The following is a 17,898-nucleotide window of genomic DNA, read 5'->3' on the forward strand; positions in this document are numbered from 1 at the left end:
CAAAAATGGAGTTTCTACTTTATAAATTCATACAAGAATGAAAATATTTACAATTTCCACAAAAAGAAGCATAAATTAGAGGCACATTGCTATTTTCTTCCTTATTTTTAATGCACTAAAAGCTCATGAATAGCAATTAACAATAATCCATACCCTTGAACACCCCAACTTAAAATTCTTCTAACCCCAACTGTTTGAGTTAATTTGAGTCAATTTAATTAATCCTTTTAGCTCCAATCCTAAGGATGGATAGGGAATTCAAGATTCTGACACAGGCAAGAAGGGGTACAATTCAATTTCCCCCCTTGTGATGTTTAATTGTGTATATAAATCAACAAAAGGAGGCATATAAGTAATGAAACAACGCTTTGAATTATGTTTTATTTTTTTGGCAGTTTCATCTCAACTAGTTAATGGGTTCATGGAGAGTGGCTTTGTATTTCTTGGGTGGCATGTAATGGTTTCAAATCCAACTTGAGGAAACCAATTAGATTAAATGAGCGACACACTAAGAACAATGGATTTAACTGTTCTAGAGTAGGGATGATTAATCAATAATTTTTCAATTTTTAAATGATGAACTTAATCAGTTTTAGTCCTTAAAAAATTAATCAATTTTTTTTTTCTGTTAATAATTTTAGTTTCTATGATTAAGTTTCATCGTTAAGTGAATATGACTATCACATGAATTGTCATGTTATCAATTAGTGTGATGTGACAATTACATATAAAACTTTTTTGATAAATTATGTTTTTAGGTTCTTATTTTTTTTTCATGAAATTCACTTTTTAGTCCATCAATATTTTTTACCGTCTTATTTTTTCACAAAATTCATTTTTTGTTCCTTAACGATTTTTTGATTGGTCATAATATCTCATCTATTATTAGTCATTATTTTTTGCCTCCTCTATCAAATATTATCGGTAAACAATAATGTCTCAACAAAGATATTTTCTGTTTGATTTATAATTTTGTTAATGTTACATAGTATATGACAATTAAACTCAATTAAAATTAAAACTTTATTTAAATATTTTAATATATTTTTAAAATTTTCAACTAAATACCAGGGAAAGGTGCTCTTCACACAATTTATCTATAGTGCCACGCAATTGTGAAAATGGCAATATCACAGTTGAAATGTTTCTACAAAATATTTTTGTATGCAGTTAGTTATAACCAGAGTCATGCACAGGCATAAACATTGCCCAAGTTGAAAGCAAATTCCAGTCGAAAGTTATTGCTATAGAAGGAAAAGTATGCTTCCACAAGGAAACATATCAATTCAATTGCATCCAACCCTTCAATTGAAGAGAGAACTTGTAAAAGAGAAATTTGTGACATGAATAGTAAAACAGAACCAAGGAAACATATCAATTCAAGTGCAATAATAACCGAGTAACACACTACCCACAGTCAATGGGAACTAACTTCTACACCATACAGATAAAATCCAGCACATGCTTTGCCAACAGAGGGATGATCAAAGCAAAATTATGCAAGCATATCCCAGCCAAAGGATACAACATTTGTCGACAAAAAGAAGATAATATTGACGCCCACAACAACTATAAATTTTGATTGCAGTTCCCTTACCAGCATTCTTAAATAGAGTGTCAATAAACCTAGTGCCACTAAATAGGTGAAGGTGATGATTAAAAACAAAACTCAGACTTCGTCCTCGTGAAGAAGCATATTTGGAATGCCCTTACTGACTGGAAAGCGACGTCCGGTCTCAGGGCAAACAAGGACACCTTCTTCAAGGTGGAGTTCCAAGAGAGCATGGTGAAACCTGTTCAGAAATTCATCAGAATCCAGCATGGAAGAGTCGGCCTCCTCAGGTAGCTCGGTGTATCCCATTGCTCGTGATGCATCAACAAAAGCCTTCCAATCAATCTTCTCAAACATCTTTTTCAGAAACTCACCGTTCATTTCCACAGTCTTTTCTACAACTTTCTCTGCTTCAATCCGCAAAGGAAATCCATTTACAACACCCTTTATGTTCGATGACAGCATGTTATGTGTTATAAGTCTCATTTTTATCAACAAGCCACAAAATCAGCAGCAGCACTTGGCACTTAGCCCTACAAGTTCAAAATCAAATAAACAACACAATCAAGCATCCCTACAATACATAATCCCAATAAATCAAGTCTGTGTCGGGTTTTAGTAGCTGCTTCATGGTTTTTGAACACATCAAATGTCTAGGTAAAACAAAAATAAATTCAATTATAACCAAGACAAGAATGTTGAACAAAGTACGATAGAAAATGTCAAAATCCGCATGTTTAAAGTTTAAACACTAAGCCAAGTTACAATATCAACTACCAATGCTAAATTATTAATTTTTTTTAAAAAAAAAATCGTTATGCCCAAACCTATAGTATACAATTTATGCCAGTACGACTTAATTAGCCATCATTATCACATATTAGTAATCCGTTATAGCAACTTTATAATTAGTATATTTGTTTAGCAGAAATAGCATGAATTTCAACCTTAAAAAATGTGAATTTCTTTGGCATAGCCACATCACAACTTGAACCTTTAATTTTTATTTTTATACAAAAAAAGCTTGCAGATACCTAGATTATCTAGAGAAACTGGGTCACATACAGCATTGAACAAGACCGCTTTCAAAGTAACTTGTACAACACAGTTCACTATTGTTTTACATAATCCAATTCCTTCTTAATACTCATGCTCAATTGGTCTTCTATTTCCGTTGCACGCACTTCAAAAGAAATGAGCAAATACATCCAAAGCACATTCCAATCCAATTCTAGCTACATATTCCTCTCACACTACAGATAAATTAAAATACCAACACACAATTATATGGTCTATAGTTCCATACTCCAAGTCCTAACATAATCTACTTTGAAACAGAAAACCATAAAGATATCGATTCATGTATAAACAATGAGTTCACACACACACACACACACCTTTCGCAATTTAGAGGATGAAATTACAGAATTTACAAGACAGGGAACTTGCACGCGGTAAAATTAGAGAGCACGATAGGTACCAAAGCCCAATAGTTTATGGTTTTTTGTCCTCTTACTGATTAATTAACTCAAGCAAGGAGCTTTGAATTTTGATGTCCAGAACCCTACCGAGAGAAAGAGAAACACCGTGCGAGACGAAAGGAAAGACAATGAAGGGTATCTTACAGCGACGCGACGCTCCGGCGAGATGTGACGATGGCGGACGACGTCGACGGCGGCGTGCGAAGACACAACGCTGCAGTGCGCTGTGTGCGGCGAGATGGTCTGGGTATTAGGTGATGATGTAGTCTAGTCTAGTCTAGGTTCTTAAAAGGTTTACGAAAATATGAATTCTCATTTTAAATTATAGATTTAAGGCTGATTTGGTGCCTCGGTATCCTATCCTACTGTAATAGTAGTATATTTTTTTTCATCAATAACATATGATAACGTTATAATTATATGTATATATGATAATTGATAATTATTATAATATTCAATCAATTATATAAAAATATATGTATAATAATAATAAAAATAATAATAATTTAGACACAAATTTAAATTATATCATTAAGTTTAAATAATCCTTATTCAAATATTTTTGAAGAAATTTATTGAAGAATAAAATATATTTTTGTCTCTTTAAAATATGTAAAGTTTAATTTTAATTAGGTAGATCTTTTTGTATGATTTTATTCTTTCTAATTTTGAAATATGTCCCTTTCTTTCAAGTATTATTTAAAACACTTTTTGTCTCTCTATAAAATGTTATTTATTTAAATCACTTTTTGAAAGATAAAAATTATGTATTTTAAAATTAAAGAGACTAAAAACAGATAAAATTTTGAAAGAGGACTAAAATCGAACATTACATTCTAAAGATACCAAAGACGTACTTTACCCTTTATTAAATAATAATTATAATTTTAAATAACTTATATAATAGTATATAGTTCTTATATGTTTCCTTCTACAATGATGTGTAGTGGTGAATCCTAGTCGTTGATTATTGCCAAAATTTGAATCTAAAAGTGAGCACGAGTAAAGATGCCAACCCTAATTGTTGATGATAAAATCAATGATTGATATTTCAATACATCAACGATTTGTTATGCAAGTGAAAGTAGTAACATATTAATTCAAGTGCAATAAGAATGAAGCGAAAATGAAATACTAAGTAGCACTCTACTCACGGTCAATGGCAACTAACTTCTACACCATACACATTAGTATCCCACTATCCAAAAAATTAAACGCCCCCCAACCCGAAAAAAGAAAAGAAAGAAAATCGAACCAGACATTAACCCATATCTTAGCCCCTTTAAAAGTAGAAAAATATAAAGAACTACTTAAATTCAAGTACAATGACAACGCCGTGGAACTGAAACACCAGGTGGTTTTCTTCTCTCTCGAATTATGGCTTCTTTTATCATTGGCAGTTTTTGGTGAACTTTCTTCCATATATGATTCACTGCACCATCCGCAGGTATTGGTCCAATACCACCTGGATGGCCATTATCATAGACAAAGATGGGCTGTACCCGAGCCATATTTTGGCGGAATCTGTCTTTCTGCTCTTTTGAAAAGCTTTGAAGATGACTGACTAGCCAGCTTGGTTTCAGGGCATCACTAACTGCTGCGAAGACAGAAAATTCTGCATAATCCACCATACCTTCAAATGGAAGCTCAATGTTGTCGCTGACAATGACAGGTATACAAAGACTTTGAATTGCATCAAAAAGTCGGCATGAAGTGGGTGTATCCCCAGCTGGATGCAGGCAAAACTCTGATGTTTGCATCCCTTTTATTGATTGTTCTCGCCCAGTTGCATTAGGGAAACCTTCCTCCATTATAACACCAGGTTCACTAACCAATAGATCCCATAACTTCTCTCTGATTATACCTCCCTGTAAATTGAAAGATTTGTCCATGGGATAACCATAGAACAGATATCCCGTTAGCTTTTCACAATTAAAAAGACCAGCATGACCATATGTCTGTTGGATTAGTATACATATGAATTATCAGTATCTATTTACAATAAAATACAAAGTGGAATCAATTTTCCAGTGCTTCATTGAGCAGGAATGGATTAGCTTAAGTTCCATGTTTGATCATAAGGAAAAAAATCAGAGAATTCATTCCAAGGATTTTAAATATTTATCACCAACATTATGCTATACGCTTTTTATGATAATGAAGTCTTTCAAAATTCAAAGTAGTCCCCCCAGTTGCTAAAAGGAAGACATGATGAATAAAATTTGATTACAAAATTAGTCATTTTCGTTAAGTAACAGGTCATATAAATCCTTAATAGGTAAAAAAACTTCGTTCTTAATACAGTAGCAAACATCCAAAATGAATTCTCATAGTCTTTTAAGCAGTTGATTCATGCAAAAATAAATAACTATGAAGTGTCAAAAGGTAAGGTCTTGGGTATGTGGTAGGAAATGTTGGGTCTACTCTTGTTAACACTAACAGTTCTCAAAGAGAAAACCAACATTTAGAACAATGAAAACAATTATGTACCTCTCACTAACAGTTTTCAGTAAATCAAAATGTCATTAAATAGTTTATGAATCATATTTGCCCAAATGACAGATATGATTAATACTTCCAGTGCATGTCGGAAACCATATATGATGAAAAGAAAAAAACCACAATGCTCCTCGTATTGCTATCATAAGCAAGCATTATACCAAAAACCATATATGATTAATACTTCCAGTGCATGTCGGAAACCATATATGATGAAAAGAAGTATTGCTATCATAAGCAAGCATTATACCAAAAATCTTGTAAGAGATCATCTATACCTAATGGCATATCCCACTTTTTTTGTGAAAACACAGGCAGAGAGTCACATCACTGGCATTATCAGCTTCCCCCCCCCCCCCCCCCCCCATTTTTTTGTGAAAACATAGGCAGAGAGTAACATCACTGGCATTATGAGCTTCATTTGCAACAAACATAAGAAATGACAAGATAACTGAATAAATGCCTTTTATCTTGGGGACAGGGACTCTAATTGACTAATATGATAAATTCTTATCACAAGGCATGTCCAAAACATGAGGGAAGGTGTTTTATAACCAGAGACAGCAAGGAGAGATCATTTTGCCTTAAAAAACCTTCTGAACAACAATACTCCTTAGAATACATGCAACCAATGCAAAAAAAAAAATTTCAAAAATATTTTTGGAGAAAAGCTAACACACGAATCTGCTTGAGTTTGGAACTGTCTTCTGCCTCACCAAGGGAGCAAAAGCAATTTTCATAAATAAACCATTTCATAGATAAGACGGTATCGCTACACTCCACAGCTAAATTTATCTAAGAACATATGTATCCGATCAATGCGAAAATCTCATAAAGAAAGAAGTAAATCAGAAAGAAAAAAAAAGAACCACTTAACAAACTTGATCACTCACAACATCAACTGCATCTGTGTGCAATTCTTCACAGCATAAAAAATGTAACCGCAACAACTGCAATTTAAAACCTTTGGACAAGTGACGAAACATAAAGACTAACTAACCCGGTGCCTATGTTTAGCTCCTTTAAAATACAGAAGCTGGTGCCGCTCCTTGTTATCCGACAAGTCCAACCTGGGCAGCAGATGTGTGTACGGCACAATCACATCTTTAATCACAGAAACTTGCGTGTGCGGAATCACATCACTCTCGCTACAGTTTGAACCACCTCGGGAGTCAAGCCGGTACCAACCGCCAAAATCCACAACAAGCAGAACAGCAGGGGCAATCTCGTCCTTGACATGCCACATCGCCACCGGGTCTGCCAAACAACGCTTCAGTTTTATTTAATTTAACACCCCTGACAAAATTGAAGATATAAGGTTGGTCTAGTGGGAAATGGGGGAGAGGTCACGGGTTCCAATCCTCTGCTAACAAAAACTAAAAACTAACATTTGCCGATAGAATTCAACCCACGACTAAACAAAATCATAACATAACCCCAAAAACAGTCACATTCATTCAACACAAAAGAAGAAAAAAGATATATTTTTTTTTTTTGCAAAACGCACCGGTTAGCACAAACACGTGGTCACGTCCGCCGGAGCGGTTCCAGGCATGGGTGTTTTTAACGGCGTCCATGACCTGCCTCTGCCGCTTGTAATCGTCGTTGTCGTGCTTCTTTCTGAAGGCGCCTTTGTTGGCGCCGAGCTGCATTTCGGCGCTGAGCGTGGCGAAGAAGGGGACGAAAACGACGTCGGCGAGAAGCGGGTCGAGGACGCGCTTCGCGAAGGAGGTGGCGCGGTGTTGGGGAGGGGTCATGAGGTCGCCCGTGATCCAGTACTCGGCGCTGTACTGTTTGATGAGTGGGTTCTCGGGGTAAGGGGGAATCTTAGCCGTCTGATGGAGGGAGGAAGGGGGAGTGGTGTGATCGGCATCGGTGGGGAGACGGGAATCGGAGAAAGAGGACCAGTAGGTGTGGAGGAGGGCGTAGTTGAGGGATCGAGGGAGGTCGGCGACGTAGACGTTGATTGTGGAAGAGGAGAATGGAGAGAGAGAAGGGTGGAGGGTGGTTGTTGTTGTGGCGGTGGGGAAGATGAGGAAGAGGAAGAGGGCGAGGGAGAGAATGGAGAAGAGGGTGCAGAGGAGGAAGAGCTTGGGGACGTATAAGGAGGGGTTTTTGTTGGGCTTTGCCGCGATCACAGGCATTGCTTTCCTTGTTTTCTGTGTGTTTCTTCTCTACTCGCTGATGATGTGATGTGCTTCAGTGTTAGATTTAGAACACACTCGAGGACAGGGGTTTTGAAATCCAAATGTTTCCAAAATAAAAATATAAATTTGCTTTAAAAAATCTTAAATCTAATTCAAACTGATATTTTTTTATTTATTTGGATTGTTTTTTTTAATAAATTCATAGGTTCTGTTTGGAATGTGGTTGAAGTTTGTGAAATCAAAACAAAACAAATCAAACTACAAATATTTATATTTATTACTTGCGTGTATAGGATTGCATTATAATTTATTCTAAGCATAATTCATTTTGTTTTTGTACATGAACAACACAAATATATGTAAGATTGAATTATAATTCATTTACAAAAAGTCAAAACATGTTAATTTTTTAGATGCATAACAATTTATTAGGTATTTTTTGGTTTTAATCCTCCACTTAGTGAAGAGAAAAAAAAATCCTAATTAAGTTGGAGTTTACATGAGAGATAAGTAAAATTTGACAAAAAAAATTGTTTTTATTAAAAATAAAAAATATTGCATGAACAATTTAACTTTAAGTCTAATCCTTTAATTATTTTGTGTTTAATCATTTGCTTATATGAATATAGAGAAATGTTAATGACACTCCTTCTAGCACTCTTTATGATTAGTTATAATTTATTAAAAATTATAATTTTTTTTTTATAATTTTTCTTCTCATTTCATAATTCTCTATCCTGATTCATATTACATGTGAACAAAATCCTCCAAAATTGATAATTTTTTAAAAATTCTAATCGGTCATAGAAAAATATTTAAAAAAGTGTAAGAAAAAAAAATACTAATAGCAGGAATGTATCTATTAGACATGGTTGGCTATAATATCTAAACAAGGTTTTGAATATTTAGTAGTATTAGTGTCATTTTTTTTAGTTAAATTAGATATTTTTTTAAAACTATATGAGGATAATATTAAAAATCACAAAAATTAATCCAAATCAAACCACGAATGATTTGTTTGGTTTAATTCAAATTTGATATTATATTTAAATAAAATCAAATATAATTTTTATATTGGATTCAATGATTTTTTAATAAAAAATTGAATCAAATCATATCACCAACACCCCTATTAAAAGAAAAGTACAGAAAATTGAATTTGATTAAAAATAATAATTCATAAATAAATGCACCCTTAATTTATTTTAGGTTTAATTATTATTTTATTTTTCTAATTTATTTGTTAAGTTTAATTTGGTTTTTTTATTATTAAAATTTTCAATTAAATTCTCTATTTTTTCAAAACTTAAAAATTATTCAATTAGATTCTTTTGTTTTTAGAAGTTTTAATTAGACACTTTATTTTTTAAATAAATTTAATTTGATCCTATTTTTCTTTCATATGTTCTAAATTTTTTTAAAAATAAGATGAAATTTGATTTTATATAAAATCAAGTTAAACCTATTTTAAAAAATAATGGACCTAAGTGAAATTTCTAAAAATAAAATATTCCTAATAAAAATATTTTTAAAAATTAAAAAACGTAATTGAATATTTGAATAATAAAAATACCAAATTAAATTTTAAAAATTAGAAGATTAAAATTCCAATTAAGCCTTAATTTTATGTGGTATAATCCAACTTACGGAATTTAATGCATCACCGTCTTCGTTTATATATAGATATACTTGCTTCAATTATCTTTTGTGCTGTATACAATGTCATTTATTTTTTTAATTTCAAGAAGGGCTAAAGCCCAACAAAACTACATACGGGGGACACTACGAAAAACAGGTCCCAAAACAATGTCCCTCAGCAGAAGATCACACCCACGAGGGGGTTCTGTTCTGTAGCAGGAACAACCCATAAGGCTCCACTATCGATTGGGTGAATTAATTCGCCCAAAATTATTTTAGTTTAACACTTTAACTAGAGTATGCTTAGATATCAGTTGGAAAACTTCAAACATACTTTTAGAACCTCAAATTCAATTTTGTATCATGTTTGAATTTTCTTAAAATTTATTTTGTTCACTTACGCTTGGGACACACTTGAGTTTGGATGAGAAACAACAAATTTAAAACCATTTGAGAATCTATCGAGCGAGCAAATATCTATCTCATTGTTTCAACGTAACTTTAGATAAGATAAATGCAACATCTTGAACCGAGTTATAATCAGTATTAGCGAAATGAAATGCAAAGTTAAACGAATTATCATGCATGATTTTAGAATTAATGACTTGGAATAAAATCAATTGAACTTCAATTGATAAGTTCAAATAAATGGGTAGAAATCAAAGAATTACACTTAAAATGAAAAAGTAAAGGACACTTGTAAAAATGTAAAAAGATATCAAAATGTAACTGCACAACTTCTAAAAGGAAAACAATTTAAATAAAGTGCCTGTAAAATGTACAATGAAATTAATAAAAAAATCAAATTTAAAAGGAATGAGAATGATAAAGTGTGCAAGTTAAATCAAATGCTCGATTGAAGATACTTCATGTAAAAACAAAATGAAACACAGTCATCAATCTCACTCAAGAGTAATGCTAAAACTATATGCTTCCTATAATAATGCTGTAGTGATCAGCACCCTTACATCATTGCCTTGCACTATACTGTTTAAGATCCTTACAAGGGAAAAAAAGAAGAAGAGAAATAGTAGAACTATCACCACAGCCTCTCAAGAGAAAAACAAACCTAACAATGAACAAATCTAAATCTTGAGCTCATCAATATTGTGGGCATTGCTGGTCGATGCCATCGAAACTCCATCACTACCTTTGTTTTTGTTTGCACTTGATGACTTATTCCCTTTTGAAGAATGAGTAATGCCTAAAGATATAAGATAATAAAAGCATTATCATATGATAAACCTAGTCAGCAATGGCATGTAACTGAAATGTAGGACTTCATATAAGAAGATAACGTTTTCAACATGAAAATATTCCATGCCAATGAAATATATTTGGTTGGGGAGGGGGATTCATAAGGAGAAAACATTGCCAACATGAAAGCATTCCATGGAAATGAAAAACGTTTGTAGAAGTTATAACTTGTTAAATCATCAATCTAAAAACTAAATAGACGTATGTTAACAAATATGCGTGCATAGAAGTTATTACTTACTAAAATGTTGTAGGTTAAATATGTTACTCATTTTGAATACTCTAACTTTTTTTTATTGAATCCCTAATAAAACATAACTTTTTTTTCTTGTTATTTTATTTTAATTCTTTTAATATATATTTTTTATTTTTATCCCTAAAATATGTAGATCTTTTGTTATTAGTTTCTATCAAATATTTTTTAAAGGAACACATGCAAAATGAACAGAATATCATAAGGACTAAAGTGAAAAAAATAAATATATTAAAAAGACTCAAATAAAATAACATGAATCAAAAATGATTTTTTTTGTGTATAAACACTCTTGACACTTATAATTTTTTTTTATCACATCATATCACTTATTAAACACATATAAGATTGAACACAAGGTAATTAAGAGTATTTAATCTTAAAAACTTACGATAAATACTTTATTTGTCTCATGTACGATATACTTAATACTAAATAAATAATATTATTAGCAGAACATAATATAAAATAATGATTATTTTTTAAGTAGGAATTAATAACGCTGTAATCAATTTGAATCCTTGAGGCAGCCTATACATAAGTCTAATCTTGTTTTGAACAGGTTTATCAAAAAAGTATTTACAGAAAATAAAAAAGACATTATAATTTTTCATTTTCACTTCTCTCATTCTTTTGAAAAAAGTTATAACTAATTAAAATGATATATATTTTTTAATTTAATAGGCATGCGTATATTTCAAACCAACTCTAACATATATATATATATATATATATATATATATAATTTTTATCGCTATATATATGTATTATTCAATAAGTTTAGGTTTTTTTTATTTCCTAGCATTTATAAATCCCCCTACGTTTTGGATTTCTTTTGATGAACCAATACTTTAGACAATTTTCGTAAATTTAACATAAGAATAAAAATATTTATAAAATTTTCTTTTGAAACCTCGATCGCTTTCCAGGATCCAGGTCATATATATAATATAGATCCTATTCCTACTATAATTTTTTTTACATAAGTCCACTTTGAAATCTAAAGGGTTAATATAAGTATTTATGCAGGTGTTATATTTTGATCAACTACAAATATTACTGTTCCATAAAAAAAAGGACAATAAATTTTGTCAGAATCAATTACAACATCCCGGTCAAACAGGAGGGACTTGTCTTTGTGTGGAAAATTGAAAAAGTAGCTGCAGTGTTTTCCTTGTTAATTGACGAGTTGAATACAGACTAATTAATATTTGTGCAAATATCAGTTGAATAATAGATGATTGTTAACTTGTGGCAATTGCAAATAAATAATCAGAAGTAGGTAATAGCAAGATTGACGCATGTTATGACCATTAATTTATTATATGTGTATGCGTTACCTTTATTAAATTTGTTTTGATATATATTAATTATGAAAGTTATTATTAGTGTGTTTTCATATTGAAGAATCAATTTCTTTCCTAGAATATTTTCTACTTAGGTGAGACTTGAGAGACTAATGATCCTTTGTACAAGTGATTTACATTTTACTAATAAACTTTCAACAAACATCTTTGTTCCATCCATAGGAAAAAGTGCTTTTTGTCTGACATAGGGGAAGGAGTCCTCCAAATACGTAAGGGTTGCTCTTGAGTCTTGATGCGCCTCAAATCTCGCAAGAAGATCAGCAACTTCATTAGCCTCTCTTTATTGACACAAGCAAATGCACCAAAAGTCTTTTGGAAAAAATCCAGTATCCTCATTAACATGAAGCGTACCTTTGAACAAATATCCTGTTCCATAATTAACAGAATGTGAATTCGATTTTTGTTGAAAATATGAGAATCTTATGGATGGATAATTAATCTGTGTCAAAGGGTGAAAAATATTTAAAATATCTAGATAAGAAGAAGGATATATACAGATATGCAGAATTATTAATATATACAGAATGGGTGTGCCATTGAACTTTCTAAAGTATTTCCTTTATTCTGGAATTAGTTTGTAGAAAACCATGTAAATGCAGTCTTACATAATATGTTACATTCAACCTAAAAAAATTTGTAGCTTACTTATTTCTGCTATTGACATTCTTAGGAAATAAGCATGAAGTACATCTAGTGAATTTAATTGTGATGTATATTATTCTTGGCCAGTATCCTATTAATTAATACTTTGAAATGCTCCTAGCAAAGTAAATAAAAGACTTGCTGATAGAGTGCTAAAATTAAACTACTAATGTAAAGACTAAGAAACTAACGTTAACTAAGTTAAGAGAGAAGATAAAACAAAGACGGTCATTTGCATGGATAATAATAGGTAAAGATAAATACACATATATAATCTTAAGTGATACCAATCTATAGATAATAATTATTCAAGTATCAACATCATATATATTATTTTAAACATAAATAAAATAAAAATTAACTTAAAAATATCTAACTTCATCATATATAATCTTTCAATCATTTTATTTTGTGGCTAGAGTCCATCCTATCATTTGATTAAAAGTATTTTTATTGACTAATCACAACAATAATGTGTGCCTTTGAACTTTCCACAAAACCATTATAATAATTTATTCATAATAACTATGAAAAAGGAGAATGTGGGGAAACAAAACCCCTTTCGTTTCTCTATCTCTCTTTACATATTTACTGTGTATAAAACAAATGAAATTTTAATAGAAAGGTTTTACGTACCAGTATAGCTATGCTAGCTGCTAATTGGACCTCAACGGAAGGAGTTCATTTTGACGACCACCATGACATAAAGTCGGTCTCTCAAGTCATAAAGAAAGTTGAAGTAAGTGTGCCTCCATTTTTTATTTAAGAAAATGGCACAACAAACTCCCAAAAAGCTCATCACAAATCCAGACTCTATTCCAATATAAAACCATGGCAAAAAATCAGATTCATCCCCATCTTCATCCATTGGCTTTGTGTCTCTAGATTTACCATCTTGCAAGCATATTTTTGTGAGTGGAGGTCCACAAATATCACGATTGCCTATATAACTGAGTTCACTGAACCCTTGAAGCTGTGTGCCTGATGGTATTTTGCCTGTCAAATTGTTGTATGATAGGTTTAAGTAACTGAGAAAGGACAATTTGGACAAGCCCTCTGGAATTTCACCTCAAAGTTGGTTTGTTGAAAAATCAAGGGACTCCAAGTTTCTCATGTTGCCAATCTCATTTGGAATTTTTCCCATTAATTGATTGTGGGACAAGTTCAAAGAGCGCAATGCAGTGAGGCTAAATATTTGGGGAGGTATTGTTCCAGACAAATTGTTACTCGACATATCAATTAAGCTCATAAAGTGCAGATTTTTTCCATATTCTAATACTTGACCTTTTATAACCAGCTCAAGACTCTCGTAAAAGTAGTAGATGTAACCCTTAATAGTTGAAGGGGAGAAAAAAGAAAGCTTGGTCTCTGAAGCATTGTTGAAAACTAAGGCAGTGATATTATGCAGGCATGTGGGTATATGTCCTGAGATTGTGTTATCTGCAATATCCAAAATAATGAGGAAAGACATTTGGCATATCTGTGTTGGGATATTACCGCTAAAACTATTGGACCTTAATTGGAGAGTCATTACACTGTGCGGTATCCAGTTTGATATATTTCCTGAAAAGTTGTTTTCACGAACACTAAAGATCAGTAGAGAGCGGCAATTTTGCAGCGAAAGAGGAATCTCTCCATAGAACTTATTATCATGCAGATGCAACGAGGTAAGACTAGATAATAAGCCCATTGATGGGGGTATCTTGCCTGTTAGATTGTTGCTTCCCAAGTTAATATGAACCAATGATTTCCAATTCATCCAGCAATTTGTAAGCCCTCCAGATAGATTATTAAGAGATATGTCCAAGTAAACCAAATTGCTTTTCTCATTCAGCATCTTATGATCACATATGAAGGGAGAGATGTTTCCTGATAACGAGTTGTTTGATAACCTCACAAATTAAAGACCACGTTGGATGATAATTGAGGCAGGTAACCTTTCAGATCATTTGATGATACATCTAAGAATGTAGAGTTCAACAACACGTTTGACAAGTCCCCATCTATCAAATTTTCTCGTAACTGAAGTTCAGTCACTCTTGATACAAAATTCCAAAATTTGCCTTGGGCCTTAAATGATGATTCGCAAATACACAGAAGTTCAATAGATCTTTGTGCATATAACCACTCAGGAAGATAGGGACCTGCAAACCCAAAAACTAGTATTTCAAGTTGAAAAGGTGGAACCCAGTGGGACTCAAAATCAAATATTAATGGAGGTGATGAGTATATATCCAATATCTTTAATTTTGACAGTTTGACGAAATTTCTCTCAGACACAACTCCTGTCAATTGATTTCGGCCAACAGCCAAGACAATTAAGGATGAAAGGTTTCCCAAATTTATGGGAATGGATCCAAAAAACATGTTTCTTACAAGATTAAGATATTGTAAATGTTCAAGTTCGCCTAACCAATTTGGAATTGGTCCACTTAAGTTATTGGATTCCAATATCAAGGCTTCCAAGAGTTGAAGATTTAACAATGCCTTTGGTAGTTGTCCTCTTAAAGAACTTGAGTAAAGGTAAATATCAGAGATGCCACAACTAAGGTTGAATAACCATTTAGGCAACTCGGAGTAAAATTTATTTTTAGAAAGATCAAGAACTCGGAGTGCAGTAAAATTAGCATATTGAAGAGACGGACTCAAGTCTTTAAGTTGACAACCATCCATGCGGAGCTCTGAAAGTGATGGAAGCATAGTTACAAGTTGAAGCCAATTAGTTTCCTTGTGAAGATTAATGCCATTGAGGTTGAGATATTCCAAGGAGGAAATGAAACAAAGCCACTGAAGACTATTCATGGCAAGATTCTCGTTAAGTGATAGGTCAAGATATCGAAGAGCTGAAGAGTTTACACACTGGCGAGGAGGAGTAGCTACAGATAGGTTATGACAATTCTGACTATGCATAGAATCAAACTTGATAGCTAAGAAGTCATTATTGCTCAAATCCAAGTAATTTAAAAATTCAAACTCCAACAACAACAAGGATAGGTAAATGGAACCTGTGAGGCAGTGTGATTTATCTTCTTCGTCAATGTAAGTTGGAGGAATCGTAGAACATGGGAGACTAAGTTGAGTAACTCTAGTTGTGATGTTGTCACACTTGACTCCTCTCCATCCACAACAATCTTGTTGGGTGGACCATGAAGAGAGCATGTCTGATGGATCTATGATTCCTTACTTGAAGTTTAAGAGAGCTTGCTTGTCTTTGTGGTTGCAGTGGATACTGAAACTACAAGTGTCAGTGTTGAACATGCATGATTGCGCATAGCAACCATGCAAAGATGAATGTATATCGAGAGGGAGATGTATTCATGATTACAAGGGAAATGAAGGAATGTCTAGGGATGGATGGCTTGAACTTGGTTCAGGAAATCTCTATTTATATAGTTCTAAGTTTGTCATTCATACGTCCCTCTTGATCTACAATAAAATATTGTGTTCAATAAGAAAATATAAGTAGCATTGCAACGAATTAGACAAAGAAATTTCCTCGCAGTAACGTTGCTTGGAAAAATGTGTACCCTCCCACGAAAACGATTTTGGAAACACATCCAAATCACAGAAAAGGAGTGTTCAAAGTCATATAAGGGACCATGAAGAAGCATTGTAATTCCAACGATTTTAAGATTACATGCTCAAATTTTAAAATTAAAGGAGTGTTCAAAGTCATATGGTTATCTGGTAAAAAAAAATATAGTTATGAATTTAAATATTTTCTAAACTATTGGGTTTCCATAATACAAAAAATAATGTATTCTTTTTTAGGAAATAAACAATCTTTTTGTAATGCTTTGCATAGTTGTCTATAGTGGCAAATTCAAAACTCTGGGTGAATGGAGACAATTTATTTTAAAAAGTTAATAATTATATTTAATTATTTATTTAGCCTTTATACTTGTACTATTTTTATGTTTTGGTCTTTATATTATATATAAAAACGAGACGTTTTAGTCTATACACTTTTAATTTCATTTTGTTTTTTTTATCTTTAAGGATCTCTTAACTATGTTAATTAACACCACCAATTTTGATAGATTAACCATGTCATTTTGGTCTCAAATCATCACAAATTTATTGATAAAATCATAAATTTTGGTAGTTTAACCGTCATCACAAATTTTTTGACAAAGTTAAGATATAGTTCTGGAGCAGAATTAAAAATGTATGTGGAGAGACCAAAATGATTAGTTTGTTGATGTAGGGATTAAAAAAAATGGTGCATGACGAAATGATCATGAGTAATTAAATTTAATTATTATCATACATATGAATGAAAATGAGATGTGATAAGATGAAATGAAATTTCTAACTGAATAAGCGTAAAAGTACCTAATGAATCAAATACAGAATAAAATATAAGAAAAAACTAGCCAATAAAAGATAAAAATTAACGACTGAAAAATTAAGGACAACAAGTTTAAATTATAAAGATAGAGGGGATAGGTTGTCTGTGTAAAGAAGGTGAATATATCAAATATATCAATTCTATGAAAAAATATGTAATAATTTCATCCGTACTTTTTGGAAAATAAAATGTTTTTTTTTTAGTTTTGGAATTAAGAAGCCAAATATTAAATAACTAATAACCATTAATGAGTGGTAATGACTACTAAATATATTCTTGATGATAAAATGCTTATATATAGCGCATGTATTTAGTCCGTGAGCTCATATATTCTAATTTCGTCTAATACACCGTCTATACTGAGAGTGAACGCTTATAAAAACCAAAATAAGGCATCTCTTTCGTGACAATGATTGGAGATACATTTTGATTTTTATTTTTTCACATTTTATTAATGACCTATGTTTCGTATTTGTAGTTTGTAATATCACATATTAAAAATTTTAGTCTAACAAAATAATTACATTTATGTGAAATAAAAAAAAATGTGCCTAAAATTTATTCATCTTATTGGATATAACTGGGTTTATTTTTTTTTCGATCCCTGAACTTTATTCATTGAAGCCTGAAATGTATATACATCACCATATCATACTCAAATGGGTCTAATTGAAATTATTTATTGAAAGACATTTTTTTATTATTAAGAAA

General features: G+C 31.9%; 3 protein-coding genes across 5 annotated transcripts; all 3 read right to left on the minus strand.

The window, feature by feature from the left end:
- Window positions 1-1,260: 1,260 nt before the first annotated feature.
- On the minus strand, window positions 1,261-3,366 carry LOC100500562 (uncharacterized). 3 transcript variants are annotated; one of them, NM_001401821.1, is made up of 2 exons: window positions 3,178-3,325; window positions 1,261-2,085 (listed from the first exon to the last, which is right to left on the minus strand). In NM_001401821.1, the coding sequence occupies exon 2, from the start codon at window positions 2,036-2,038 to the stop codon at window positions 1,670-1,672; it is 369 nt and encodes a 122-aa protein (NP_001388750.1). In that variant the 5' UTR covers window positions 2,039-2,085; window positions 3,178-3,325; the 3' UTR covers window positions 1,261-1,669. The 3 variants fall into 3 exon arrangements, with proteins under 3 accessions (NP_001388750.1, NP_001236144.1, XP_006605310.1); NM_001249215.3 differs by having other exon boundaries at window positions 3,069-3,271; XM_006605247.4 differs by having other exon boundaries at window positions 1,352-2,085; window positions 3,121-3,366.
- A 794-nt stretch (window positions 3,367-4,160) lies between these two features.
- LOC100790936 (probable arabinosyltransferase ARAD1) lies at window positions 4,161-7,757 on the minus strand. The gene is made up of 3 exons (XM_003556139.5): window positions 7,040-7,757; window positions 6,533-6,789; window positions 4,161-4,901 (listed from the first exon to the last, which is right to left on the minus strand). Exons 1-3 carry the CDS (start codon window positions 7,674-7,676, stop codon window positions 4,350-4,352), a joined length of 1,446 nt encoding a protein of 481 aa, XP_003556187.1. The 5' UTR covers window positions 7,677-7,757; the 3' UTR covers window positions 4,161-4,349.
- A 6,972-nt stretch (window positions 7,758-14,729) lies between these two features.
- LOC100810229 (probable leucine-rich repeat receptor-like protein kinase At1g35710) lies at window positions 14,730-15,995 on the minus strand. The gene has a single exon (XM_006606849.1). It carries the CDS (start codon window positions 15,993-15,995, stop codon window positions 14,730-14,732), a length of 1,266 nt encoding a protein of 421 aa, XP_006606912.1.
- Between the last annotated feature and the right edge of the window lie 1,903 nt (window positions 15,996-17,898).

This window comes from Glycine max, chromosome 20, assembly GCF_000004515.6.
Source record: "Glycine max cultivar Williams 82 chromosome 20, Glycine_max_v4.0, whole genome shotgun sequence".
Taxonomy (NCBI): Eukaryota; Viridiplantae; Streptophyta; class Magnoliopsida; order Fabales; family Fabaceae; genus Glycine; species Glycine max.